Below are 14,237 nucleotides of genomic sequence, written 5' to 3'. Positions count from 1 at the left end.
TTAGTGGTGTGAAACTGGTTACGGGTAATTGGAGACAAAGTAACCTATGGTGTTTGATATTTTTCTAGTTTTTAGAGTTCGTTTACCTACATTTTTAACAAAATAATAATATAAGCGGTTTTACATTAATATCTGTGCACCATTATTAGCTACCCTTTTCTCTTTTTTATGGTTTGTTGCATTTTAGACAGACAAGGCGGTTTCGTTTTATTTAACCCTTTCACACTTTAAAGAACAAAAAAAACCCAGCAGTCTCAGACATCAGTTGTGAATGGGCAGCATAGTCTAGTTTTCAATTCACACATTTGGACAAGTCGTAGCAGTTAAACAACCAGATATATCAACATTACTACACTGCACATATCAAAACAGGCTTGGGACCTCTATTGTTCTTATATATAAAGTAGGTGGATTTAATAAACACAAATCAAAATAAAATTGTATTACAGTTTTTAAAACTTGTTTTTTTTTTATTGAATCTCCCAAACTATGTAGTCTTATATCCTGCGTTCGCAGTGCAAGGACTGGAAGGCACTTAATTTACATTTTTTTGGTAACAAGCTACGCCTCCCACTATATCTAAAAATTATATCAATGAGAAATACAGAAATGAAACAAGATTAAGGCCTGCTACACATCAGAACAATGTGTAGCCTGCTGAATAGACGGGACCCTACGCCGGCAAGTGCATACACACTTGCATGATGCAGGGGGCGACAGCGTGATGTAGGATGTTATGCTGCATTCAGCAGCATAGTATCATACACAATATCTTCTGATTGACCGTGCAGCACAGACTAAGATATTGCATGTGACCACGGGAGCGTGCAAATCCGGCATACACACTTAACGATATGCTCGATTTGTAGTTCAGATTTGCCCAGAAACTACAAATGGGGCTGATATTGTGTAAGTGTGTATCCAGAGTTACAAAGATGTAATAGTGATCCTATTTCTAAGCAGCAAAATTAAATTAACAGATGGCAACTGTAAAATGTTCAGTCCTCCCACACAGCTAATGGTGATTTCAGTGTTTGTGTCTTTGGTGCAACTCAGAAGGCAAACTGGAAATTTAAATCATGTTTTATTTATACACAATTTCAGAAATTGTTAAGAAAACCAGGCCAATATTTTTTCACAGGATTTCTATACAGCCTTCACTAGATAACAAATAAAAACAGTTTAAAAAAAAAAAAAAAAAAAAACAACGAAAAAACATCTGTGGTGAACTTTTTTTTTTACTACCACTTTTCAAAATGTCAAAAGCAGCAATCTACAAAAAAATGAAGGTAAAACAGCATTGACAGAGGATGGGAAACATCTTACAAGGCAAGTATCAAAATAATTACTAACCAAGAAGGAATTTAAAGTGTTTCTTACAAACATTTTTTTTTAATCTAACGTCCTCCTAATGCAAGACAAAAAATAGACCAAATTCAATTCTATTATACAAACTGCCAAGCACCCATATTTATATATTTATTTATAATATGTATATATTTATATTATTTAAACCACTCTCTCAGTCAAAGAACAGTTGTAAAATGTTGCTTTAAGCAAGTTAAGGCCAGTAAAATAGCGTATTATACTCCCTCACCAGAACCATATTTGGAATGCAAAAATCTGTATAGCCATTAGTTTATGAAGGCTCAGCCCATGTGCTATTTAGTATTGGTTCCAACCCCCCCCACCCCAAAAAACTTAAACGAAGCCCAGTTTAAGTCTTGGGCAGGAGCAGCACTTTATGTTTTAGTGAAAAATTTTACTAATAGTAACAGAGATGGAACACAGCTGGAAAATGAACTGATTAGTTATGATGTAACATATCGCTAATAAAAAAATAAATATTAAGAGGATTTTCATTAAAATTGCTAATTCGGAAATAGGTTTGGGACCATGGTAAAATAAAATGAGAAATACATTTGGCAGAGGTGGACATTTCGGATTACATAATTTATACCCATGTTTTGGTGGGTTTAACACGTATAGTAAATAATTGGGGATGTAGTGCCATGGCCCTGCTACAAGGAGACAAAATGTTACATTTACTCCAGCCGTGAATGCTAACCCCGTTAATCTACACAACAGTGTAAACAAAAGGTTCCAGATTATAGAAACAGTAATGAGTTTAATATATAACGTAACTTACTGCTATACTATTACAGTATGGGAACCCATAACCTGCCCCAACAGTAACCTTTATCGTATAAAGGGCTGAGCATTTAGCTGCATTCAAAGTGATTAGCATAATTTCCAACTGTATCTAATTTCCAGGCACCTCCCCAAGTTTAAAAGTGTTGACCATAGAAATATTTGTCCTTGCTAATGTCCCATTTTTTTTTAAAATTAACCAACTGCAAAATTTTAAAGAAAATTATCATGTTTGAAATTCTCCTGATTTTTTTATGTGGACTTTATAAATACAGTAAAAACTAGCTTAAAATGAGTATATAAAATGCACAAAAGTGTGTTGTAATTATATTCAGTAAACTTGTGTAGACTGGGATTGTAGTGCCCCTAGGTCTGCAGAGAAAGAATCGCACCTTAACTGTTTATAAACAGCTCAGCAGCAAAATAGACCCTGGAAAGTAACTTTCAAAAAGTTGGCAACTATGGGTTTTGTACATACTCACTGTCCTGTAATCCTAGCTTGTTATGACTTTAGATTTTATAATTTACACCACCGATTTCTAGAGAGAGACTGTCCATGTTTGGCCCCTATACATGTACTACTGTGAGACGTTTTAGATGCATAAACATATTTAGATATATGTAAGTCTATTCACATATATATGTACCTATACACAAATGTAAAATACACACATTTACAATATATGCACATGTATGCATTATAGCTTAAATTATATATTTTAGAGAAATCAAGTATATTTTGGAAAACGCAAACTTCCTTTAAGGTAACAATTTCTGGTCATAGGTCACCATTTTAAATCTACCAACACTTCTGGGCCTAACAATAACTGTGCCTTAACCTGAGGCAAAACAGTTCCTACTGTTACAATCACAAAATTAGCTGCCATTTCGTTTTCTGGGGGAAAATAAACCCACAAAAAAATAAAAAAAAATATTGAAAGAAAAAAAAGTGGAGGAGAGTACAATTTCGTGAGCAGACCAAGAAGTCAGTCATCCTACTAGAAACACAACAAAATGTACTTTGGTTATATAGGTACAGAAGTCATCAATAAATTAAGCACATATTTAACTGACACAATGGATCCAGAGTCCCAGTGTGTACTGTTCAAAGAGCACCTCAACTTACAGCACCAGTTTACTGAGGCACAAACGTTTGCTTAGCACCAACTGAATATGCACCAGGGATAACAGAAAAACTGCCACGTCCCTCACGTGAATCCAAAAGCCATGTGCCACTTTGCTTTTTTTTTTTTTTTTTTTTTTAGTTGCTCATATGTTGAACTTTGTCCTCCAAAAGGAAAACCCACAATAATAAAATTTCTACAAAGGAATAAAAAATAAAATAAAAAATATTTTTTTTTAATATATATAAATAAAAAGTACATTAGTTTTTATTTTTCCCGGATTTTACTTTTGAGTTCTCATTCACAGTGGAATAATGGTGTGTGTGTGTGTGTGTGTGTGTGTCCTGGCGCAGAGATCAGTAACAGATGAAGTGATTTTAAGGTTTAACCAGTGGTAGCTACAAAAGGAAGGATTGAGGGAGAACACTGCTGCCCTCAAAATGTGAGAAGCACCTTTTTATGGAAGGTGGACAAAACAACAAAAACACAAGGAAAGAAAAAAGCAGTTCTGTCTTTGCATAGGTGAGTTCAATTGAGGTAGACTTTTAGATACCTGCAGACAAGAGAAACAAAAGTCAATATAAAAATCCTTTTCTTCTTGCAAAACATTACATTCCAGATATTACTGCATTTCTTTGCAGTATGGGATTACCTAGAACTCTTAGGTTTTCAGGATAAGGTTAGGCTTCTGTAATTTGGATCCACATGCCTACAATATATTTTAAAATAACTATTCTTTATCCACATTGACCTGCCATTCCTCGCCTTAATAAATGCATTAGCAGATATCTTCACAGTGAAGCCTTTTCCATGTATGTGTAGAATACATAATGCCAAACCAACATTTACTTTCTTTCTTGCCTTAATGTTATCTGAATAACAGGTTTCCAAGTAATAGTTTGCAAAATTGTATTAAGTTCTTAATGCCTTTTATTGATTTATACAGAAGGTAATCATTGATAAAATAATTAAGTTTCCAGTGTACAGTGCCTTGCAAAAGTATTCGCCCCCTTTGCATTTTTCATGTTTTCTTGCCTCACAACCTGGAATTAAAATGGATTGTCTGAAGGTGTGCATCATTTCATTCACAGAACATGCCTACAACTGTGAAGTTGTGGTATTTTATTTAATATCGTGAATCAAACAACATTTAGGACAACAGAAAATGTCAGCGTGCATAACTATTCACCCCCCTAAAGGCAGTACTTTGTCGAGCCACCTTTTGCGACAATTACAGCTGCAAGTCGCTTTGGATAAGTCACTATGAGCTTGCCCCTGGAATTTTTGCCCATTCCTCAAAGCAAAACTGCTTCAGCTCCCTCCTTCATGTTGGATGGTTTCCGCTTGTGAACAGCAATCCTCAAGTCTGACCACAGATTCTCAATTGGATTGAGATCTGGGGTTTGACTAGGCCATTCCAACACATTTAAATGTTTCCCCTTAAACCACTCGAGTGTTGCTTTAGCAGCATGCTTCGGGTCATTGTCCTGCTGGAAGGTGAACCTCCGTCCCAGTTTCAAATCACAGGCATACTGAAACAGGTTTTGCTCAAGAATATCCCTATATTTAGCACCATCCAGCTTTCCCTCGACTCAAATCAGTTTCCCAGTCCCTGCTGCTGAAAAACATCCCCACAGCATGATGCTGCCACCACCATGTTTCACTGTGGGGATGGTGTTCTTGTGGTGATGGGATGCGTTTGGTTTGCGCCAGACAGAGTTTTCCTTGGTGGCCGAAAAGTTAAATTTTAGTCTCATCTGACCAGAGCACCTTCCTCCATACATTTGGGGAGTCACCCACATGCCTTTTGGCAAACTCAAATCGTGTCTTCTTATTTTTATCACTAAGTAATGTTTTTTTCTGGCCACTCTTCCATAAAGCCCGGGTGCAGTAGAAATTACCGCCGGGCGCAGGGCCGGCGGTTCAAATCCCGACAGCGGCAGCCCGGCAAGGGTGAAAATCCCATTCGTCCCTAAGGTAAGTATCGCTAACCTAATTCCACCCCTAACCCTCCCTTAGGGGTGCCTAACCTCCCCAAGTCCCTCATCCCCCCTCTAAGTGCCTAAACCTAACCACCCCTTCCCCGCAGCCTAAACCTAAGTCTCCCGGGGGGTGCCTAACCCTAACCCCCCCTTCCCCTAGCCTAGACTTAACCCTCCCGGGGGGTGCCTAACCCTAAGTCCCCCCGGGAGCCCTAAACCTTACCCGCCCCCGTCCCGCGGCTGCCCGCGCCCGGCTTACCTTCACTCGGTATGCCGGGCGTCGGTCTTGCGGCGTCTGATTAATGACAGGCGTCAAGTTTTCGACGCCTGTCATTAGTACCACGTCGGGATAAGAAAGTCTGTAAGCTGGCAGTCGGCATTTAGACCGTCGGCTTCCAAACTACATCCCATAAAGCCCAGCTCTATGGAGTAGATGGCTTATTGTGGTCAGATGCACAGATACACCAGTCTCTGCTGTGGAACTCTGCAGCTCCTTCAGGGTTACCTTTCGTCTCTGTGCTGCCTCTCTGATTAATGCCGTCCTTGCCCGGTCTGTGATTTTTGATGGGCGGCCCTCTCTTGGCAGGTTTGTTGTGGTACCATGTTCTTTCCATTTGATGATGATGGATTTGATGGTGCTTTTTATAACCCAACCCAGAATTGTACTTCTCAATTTTGTCCCTGACTTGTTTGGAGAGCTCCTTGGTCTTCATGGTGTGATGCATCTTGCTTAGTGGTGTTGCAGCCTCTGGGGCCTTTCAAAAAAGGAGTGTTTATACTGACAGATCATGTGACACTTAGATTTCACACAGGTGGACTTCATTTCACTAATTATGTGACTTGTGAATGCAATTGGTTGCACCAGAACTTTTGAGGGGCTTCATAGCAAAGGGGGCGATTACATATGCACATGCCAATTTGCAGAATTTTAATTATAAAGATTTTTTTTATATATATTTTTCTCATTTCACTTCATGAATTAGACTACTTTGTGCAGATCATCACATAAAATTCAGATTAAAAAAAATAAATTACAGGTTGTAATGTAACAAAGAAGGAAAAAAGCCAAGGGATGGTGGTGGTGTGTGTGAATACTTTTGCAAGGCACTGTGTGTTATGGGTGGCTCGAACCCTGCCATATTAGAACCAGTGAACAGACCATGCGCACTACAGATGGATAAATTGAAACAAATGAACACAGCATCTTGCAGTAAGGTGGCCCATACACAGATTTTTTTTACACGATGTGCACGATTTAGAGCGAACGCAACGATCAATAGTGCATATAGTGTGTGGTTTGGCATACCGTACGACGGCGATGCGCGTCCCCGCCATCGTACATCAGCATCGTAGATCTTATGGAAAACCCATATGATCTGCGATCCATCATGCTGTTAAATAGGTAATCTTGTAAGATGCATCGTTTACCATTCACAGCAGCATGCGATGCATCGGGCTGAATTTGAAAACGAACCAGGTATCGTACGTTTTCAAATCGCCCCATGTAAGGATGAGAAGTGAGAGACAAATTAATTCTATGAGATTGATCAAATTACTCTTAGTTATCTACTGCCCTAATAGGCATTGATATTAGTTTGGCAGTGCTACCTTCCGACCCAATTATACATATAAAACACAAAAAGAAAGAGAAAGAAGCCATTCCAGTTCGGTGCATTTACTCTCAGATGAATATCAAAATATTTTAAAAGCACTTATTGCAGTGGTTCTCAAACTTAGTCCTTAGGACCCCACACAGGTCACGTTTTGCAGGTCACCCAGCAGGAGTACAGGTGTAGTCATTACTTACTAACACATTTTAAAACATCCACAGATGAAGCTAATTATTTAACTTGCGATTCTGTATTGAGGCCTAGAAAACATGCATTGTTTGGGGTCCTGAGGACAGAGTTTGAGAATGTGTGCCTTATTGGAATAGAATAGTATCAGATTAAGGGGCCTATTCATTAAACCTAAAAATTCTCTAGAGATAATTAGGTTTAGAACTCGCATGGAGTTCTACCTAATTACTGGAGGAAATCATCATTCCACCTCTCCATAACTATCTATTCCGAAAAGCTGTCATTTTTGCGATGACAGCTTTTCGGGAAATAGATACTTTTCCCTGCCTACTCTACCTTATCGCATCTGGAAACAGTGCTGCGCATGCGCTGTTACATCTGTAAAACCAGCGCATGCGCAGCACTGCCTACAGATGCGTTAAGTTTGTGTACCCCCCACCCCACCCCCCTTGGCTCACCCCCCCCCCCCCGACTTACCTGTCCGCGCAGCAGCCTCTGGCCTGCTGGTCTGTCATGTGGTTTCCCAGCAGACCACATGACAGATTAGAGAAAAAAAAAAAAACTTTTCTTTTTTTTTTTCTCAAAACTTTCTTGTGCTCTGCTGGGGAGCACACATGTCCGACCAGCCTCCGAAGCCTGAGGACGGAGCAGAGCGCCGGAGGGACTCATCGGGGGACCTGCACACGCGGATACAGGTAAGTCGATTCGGCTATTCGCCACCTCATAGTAACTGCATCAAATTTAGAAAATTCATAATTTTCGGAATTTGATGAATACCACAATTTCCACATCCACAAGTCTGTTCATGAATACCAAAATAACGTTATTTAAGGAAAATGTCCTTAAAAACGTTATTTTAGTGTTGATGAATAGACCCCATAATCTTACAACAAATTGAAGAATTACAATTGAAAATATAAGATTTGCAATATTTTATCAAACAAGCAAAATATTAAAATAGATATTAGGAAGGGGTTGGGTACGGGAAGAGCAATGATATTAAACATCTTAAAAAATTTACTAAATTCTACAACTGTGATGACAGAACAGCCATTATAATACACTTATACTTAGTTTCTTTTCACTTCCTAAGATCTATATTTTAATATTTTGCTTCGGTTTGTAAAATAGATATTACAAATCTGATATATTTGCATTTGTAATTATTTTATTTGTTGTAAGGTTATATCTGATAATGTTGTATTTTAAAGCATATACTTAGGTGCACTTATTAATGTAGGAGTATGTGCACCTAATTGAAATGACTCCTTCCTTCTTTGTGTTTACAGATGGATAAATATTACCAAGATCACATATGTTCAACAATTTCAGTCTATAGCACTGCATTATAGATCTAATTAGTGTAGAGATAACTGAAGCAAACATAACAATTTAGGTAATTTTGGTGCATGTTCGACAATACGAAACATAAAAGAAAAACATTCCGCAACCTCCAATACCATTTAACGAGCATATTTGTGAAAATGTGAAAATGTAGGAGTGACATCCTAAATGGGGTATCAAACTGCTACAGGCAATCACTAATCTCCCATTAAAATGAAAATTAAAATGGGACAGCTGAAGAGACTCTAAAAAGAACAGCATTGACTTAAGCTAGCTACATACTGTCAGATTTTTTTGATCAGGACGAGGAACAGGACGATTTTTCGAAAGACATTGAAAGCTTAATATCTGTGCTACACATTATACAATTTTTTCATAGAAGCTAGTGATTTTTCACTAAACCACACGGATTTTGCAGATGTCCAGCCACAAGGATGATGACAGTGACGGGAGAATATAGGAAATAAGGGCAGTTTGAAAATGCGTGCACACTGCTCGATAAAGGGAATTTGAGGCAGAGATTTTCGTACTTGGCTGATCGCATAATCGAAGAAATGAGTTTGTGGACTTTAACAGTGTTATCGGTGAGACACTGAAAAGATCGGTCATACACACTACACAATCAGGCCAATCACCTGATTATTCGCAAATCGGCCCAATAACTGTATAGTGTGTAAGTAGTTTTAAAGTAAAGAGTATTATGCAGGCAGTTTAATTGTGCTGTCGGAAAGGCAAGGACATCACAACATCATTAATTTTGCCTCATAGGGAGAGAATTTACAGATTACTGAATCGCCCCCTATGACTGAAATAACACTTAAGGAAATTTCGGTAAAAAATGGAGAGCTAATTGTCATTGTATTCTTGCATAAGACATTAGAAATCATGACATGGGATTGTAAAATCTCCTCTACGTGCACAGGATCAATTATCCAAAATGTATTATTTTCCATAATATGAAACAATGAGATAGATGTATGAACAATGAAAAGAATGGAGAAGTGTGCCAGTGGAGAAGTTGCCCATGGCAACCAATTAGCTTCTACCTTTCATTTTATACTTTATTTTGCACTTTATCATTTATACTTTATAAATGCAACATCAAAACCGATTGGTTGCCATGAGCAACTTCTCCACTGGCACACTTCTCCATTGGTTTTCTTTGCTTCATACATCTACCCCAATGTGCCTAAATATATACTAATATACCTTTAAAGATAATCATTATATTTCACCAATTGCCCAAGGCATTTGCCTCCTCATTAAAGAGAACCAGTCAGGTTTGTAAAAAACAACAAGGTAGTGCCTTGTGCACTGTAAACTAAAAACATGCTCTCTTCTTCAGGGAGAGATCATAATCAGTATCCACTAAATGTAAAAGCTGTATAGCAGCTTCAAAGCCAGAGTCTAGCTTCCTCTTACACCACAGCTCCCAGCTTCTGTATTAGAAACTCACATTGGAACAAGCATGCTTTCAGCATTACCGATGGCATACAGTGTGCTTTGATCTGTTATCTCCTGGTTAGTGAGAGCATATACAAAGAACCTTTTAAGCAGCTCTCCTCACAGTGACCGTTAATTGGTGATCATGTATGCAAAAAGGAGCAGCAAATATTTTTTTTTTTTACATTTCTTAAATTTTCTGGGTGACTAGTTCCCAAATACACCTGTAATATCTTAATGATTGGTTCTCCCAATGGAAGCATCGACAATCATGTAAACAGATTATGAAAAATAGTAAAAAAAATAAAATAATGAAAAGTCACGTGCCTTTTTCCATTCTTCTGTACTGTTACATTTTGGCTGTGTATACTGTACTGTGGTTATTGGGATTCAGGGGAGTCTGTGTTTACACCTTTGGGTGTAATGTGATGAGATAGTATGGCAAATAGCAGTTGTTTGGAGACTGTAGATGCCCTGGGTTACGCTGGAACTCTCTGAAGTAACATCACTGGCACTACACTATCGGATAGTTCAAACAAACTATCATTACATTCCAATATGATGAATTTTTTATAACACTCTTCAGCTATATGTAGCTAGCAGCTCTGTGGGGAGTTAGAGTTTGGACATGTTCTTTTAAAGAGCACAGTTTGCTTAAAGAGAGCAGGTAAACATTTTATAGCATCAACCACTTTGGGAGACAAGTATCAAGCCTTGGACAGAGATAATATGAGATATGGTAAGAACTTACCGTTGCTATCTCTATTTCTACGAAGTCCATAGGGTTCCACAGGATACCTTGGGGTATAGGTGTGACGTCAGTCGCAGGGCACCAAAGAGTTAAGCTTTCAGCCTCCCAGGATGCACTAGGTTCCCCTCCTATACCCCGCCCCCGAGCCAAGGCACCTCAGTTAGTTACCAAGCCATAGGCCGGAGGAGGAGAAGGAAGAGAGAGAACAAAGATCTGGACACATACAAGAATCACATTCTCACCAGAGGGAGACGGAAAACCGGTGACCAGAGCAAAGCCCATCTGCAGCACAGGTGCGACAGGGCGGGAGTCCTGTGGAACCCTATGGACTTCGTAGAAATAGAGATAACAAGGGTAAGTTCTTACCATATCTCATATTTTCTACTTCAGGGTCCATAGGGTATCCACAGGATACCTTGGGGATGTCCCAAAGCAGTATCCTTTAAGGGTGGGGACGCTCCTGTGCAGAAAGGAGAATCCGCCGCCCGAAGGAAGCATCCTGAGAGGCGAAGGTATCAAACCTGTAATACCTCACAAAGGTATGGACAGAGGACCACGTAGCAGCCTTGCAGATCTGGACTGCAGAGGCACCACGTCGAGCTGCCCACGAAGGACCCACAGACGTAGTGGAATGAGCCTTCAGAGAAGGAGGGACCGGTAGGCCTTCATGAAGATAAGCTTCAGAAATAGCCATACGGATCCAGGCTGCCAAAGTTTGCTTTGAAGCAGGCCAACCCTTTTTACGGAAGCCATAGAGGACAAACAAAGCGTCCGACTTCCTAAACGAAAAAGTGCGGTCAACATAAGTCCTTAAGGCCCGCACAACATCCAAAGAGGCCTCACCCACGGAAAGACCCGGTGAGTTAAAGGCCGGAACAACTATTTCCTCGTTAATATGAAACTGGGAAACAACTTTGGGAAGAAACTCGGGCCGAGTGCGGAGCACTGCCCTGTTCCCATAAAAAACCAAGAAAGGGGGTCTACAAGAAAGAGCCCCTAACTCAGAAACACGTCTGGCCGAAGCAATGGCCAGAAGGAAAACAGTCTTAGCTGTTAGCCATTTAAGATCCACTGAGCCCAGTGGTTCAAACGGCGGTCCTTGGAGAGCCCTCAGGACCACAGCCAAATCCCAAGGCGCCACAGGTGGAACAAAGGGCGGCTGAATGCGGACAACACCTTGCATAAAGGTGCACACATCCGGGATTGTAGCAATCCTACGGTGAAACCAGACAGACAGGGCCGAAACCTGTACCTTCAAAGAAGCAAGGCGAAGCCCATGATCTAGTCCCGCTTGCAGGAAGGCGAGAATCCGAGACAGACGAAACTCCCGCAGTGCATAACCTCTCGGTCGACACCACTGGAAGAACGTATGCCACACGCGATGGTATATCCTCGCGGAAGACGGTTTCCGAGCTCGCAACATGGTACGCACCACAGAGCTGGAAAACCTCCGGGACCTCAGCATGGCCGTCTCAACAGCCACGCCGTCAAAGACAGCCGAGTCAGGTCCGGGTGACGACAAGGACCCTGAGACAGGAGGTCCGGTCGTAGCGGCAACCGCAGAGGACTGTCCACGGACAGACCCTGAAGGTCTGAGAACCAGTGCCGTCTGGGCCACGCGGGAGCTATCAACAGGAGCGTCCCTCCTTCCTGTTTGAATTTCCGGATTACCCGTGGAAGAAGGGAGACCGGAGGGAACAGGTATGCGAACCGGAACGTCCACCGGACGGACAGAGCATCCACCAGAGACGCCCCTTCGTCTCTTGTGCGAGACCCGTACACCGGCAACTTGTTGTTGTGCCGGGACGCCATGAGGTCGATCTCTGGAAGACCCCATCTGTCCACCAGTAGTTGAAAAACGTCCGGGTGCAGGGACCATTCCCCCGGATGAACGTCCTGGCGACTTAGAAAGTCCGCCTCCCAATTGAGCACTCCCGGGATGAAGACCGCTGATATGGCCGGAAGATTGCGCTCTGCCCAAACCAGGATCCGGGACAACTCTACGAGAGCAGCCCGGCTTTGGGTTCCTCCTTGCCTGTTTATGTAGGCCACGGTGGTAGCGTTGTCCGACTGGACCTGTACCGGGTGACCCTGGAGAAACCGATGTGCCTGCTGGAGAGCATTGAAGACCGCACGGAGTTCCAAGATATTGATTGGAAGCTCCGCTTCTGTCGGCGTCCACCTGCCCTGGAACAGATGTGGACCCGAAACTGCTCCCCAGCCCCGAAGACTGGCGTCCGTTGTCAACAGGACCCAATTTGGAACCCAGAACGGACGTCCCTCGCTGAGGTGGGTCGTCTGTAACCACCAAGCAAGGGACAGGCGAACCTCCGGGGGGAACACAATCGTCTGGGACTTCAGAGACTGAGGCAGCCCGTTCCACTTTGACAGGATCAGGCGCTGCAGAGGTCTGGAGTGAAACTGGGCATATTCCACCATGTCGAACACCGACACCATGGAGCCCAGTAACCTCATCGCCGAGTGTAGAGACACCCGGCGGCTGTGCTGACAACTGCGCACCCTTGACTGTAAAGCAGAGATCTTTTCCTCCGTCACGAAGATCTTTTGCTGTCCCGAGTCCATTAAGGCTCCAAGATGCAGAATCCTCCGAGACGGGATTAGAGTGGACTTCTGCCAGTTGATTAGCCAGCCGTGCCGTTGCAGCAGTGTAATGGTCAGGTCCAAGTGGCGTAACAGGAGCTCTGGAGATCCCGCCACCAATAACAGGTCGTCCAAGTACGGCAACATGCGGACTCCCTGCAGCCGCAGAGAAGCCGCCATGACCGCCATCACCTTGGTGAAAACACGTGGTGCTGTCGCCAGGCCAAAAGGTAACGCCCGAAACTGGAAGTGGTCGCTGCGGATTGCAAACCTGAGGAACTGTTGATGGCGCAAAAGAATAGGGACATGCAGGTAAGCGTCCTGTATGTCCAATGACACCATGTAGTCCCCAGGTTCCAGCCCCAGAGTGATGGACCGTAGGGTCTCCATCCGAAACTTCGGTACCCGCAAAGACTTGTTGAGTGCTTTGAGGTTGAGAATCGGACGATACGACCCATTGGGATTCTGTACCCAAAAAAACAAGAGATATGGTAAGAACTTACCTTTGTTATCTCTGTTTCTACGAAGTCCATAGGGCCCACAGGGTTGACCTTGGGGTATAGGTTGGGAACCAAATCCGGGCACCACGCAGTTAAAGCTTTTAGCTCCCAGGATGCACTTGGGTCCACTCTCCCTATAACCCCGCCCCCCAGCCAGAGGCACCACAGTTTGTAAGTAGCCAAAGGCCGGAGGAGGAGAGAAAAAGAGAGAGAAAACTGGAACACTCTAGAACCATACTCACAGAAAAGGAGACGGGAAACCGGTGACCAGTAACACAGCCCATATGAAGCCAGGTGCGTCAGGGCGGGCGCCCTGTGGACCCTATGGACTTCGTAGAAACAGAGATAACAAAGGTAAGTTCTTACCATATCTCTTGTTTTCTACTTCAGGGTCCATAGGGGGTCCACAGGGTTGACCTTGGGGATGTCCCAAAGCAGTTCAACCAAGGGTGGGGACGCTCCTGTGCTGAGAGGAGAATCCGTCGCCAAAAAGGAAGCATCCTGAGAGGCAAAGGAAACCAATGCCTAGAACCTTAAAAAGG

The 14,237-nt window shown here is 42.3% G+C and overlaps 1 protein-coding gene across 2 annotated transcripts in view; it reads right to left on the bottom strand.

Moving 5' to 3' along the window:
- Window positions 1-3,489: 3,489 nt before the first annotated feature.
- DOT1L (DOT1 like histone lysine methyltransferase) overlaps window positions 3,490-14,237 on the bottom strand; it is a 207,492-nt gene continuing 196,744 nt past the window's right edge. For both annotated transcript variants that reach the window (XM_088459839.1, XM_088459840.1), the window contains one exon: window positions 3,490-3,828. In XM_088459839.1, coding sequence (XP_088315965.1) covers window positions 3,821-3,828 — 8 coding nt within the window. In that variant the 3' untranslated portion in view covers window positions 3,490-3,820. The remainder of the gene's footprint in view (window positions 3,829-14,237) is intronic.

The sequence above is a fragment of the Taudactylus pleione genome, unplaced genomic scaffold (assembly GCF_031769625.1).
Source record: "Taudactylus pleione unplaced genomic scaffold, aTauple2 ptg000938l, whole genome shotgun sequence".
In the NCBI taxonomy this organism is placed as follows: Eukaryota; Metazoa; Chordata; class Amphibia; order Anura; family Myobatrachidae; genus Taudactylus; species Taudactylus pleione.
Note: the sequence above shows the minus strand (reverse complement) of the source record. Positions and strands in the feature narration are given on the sequence as shown.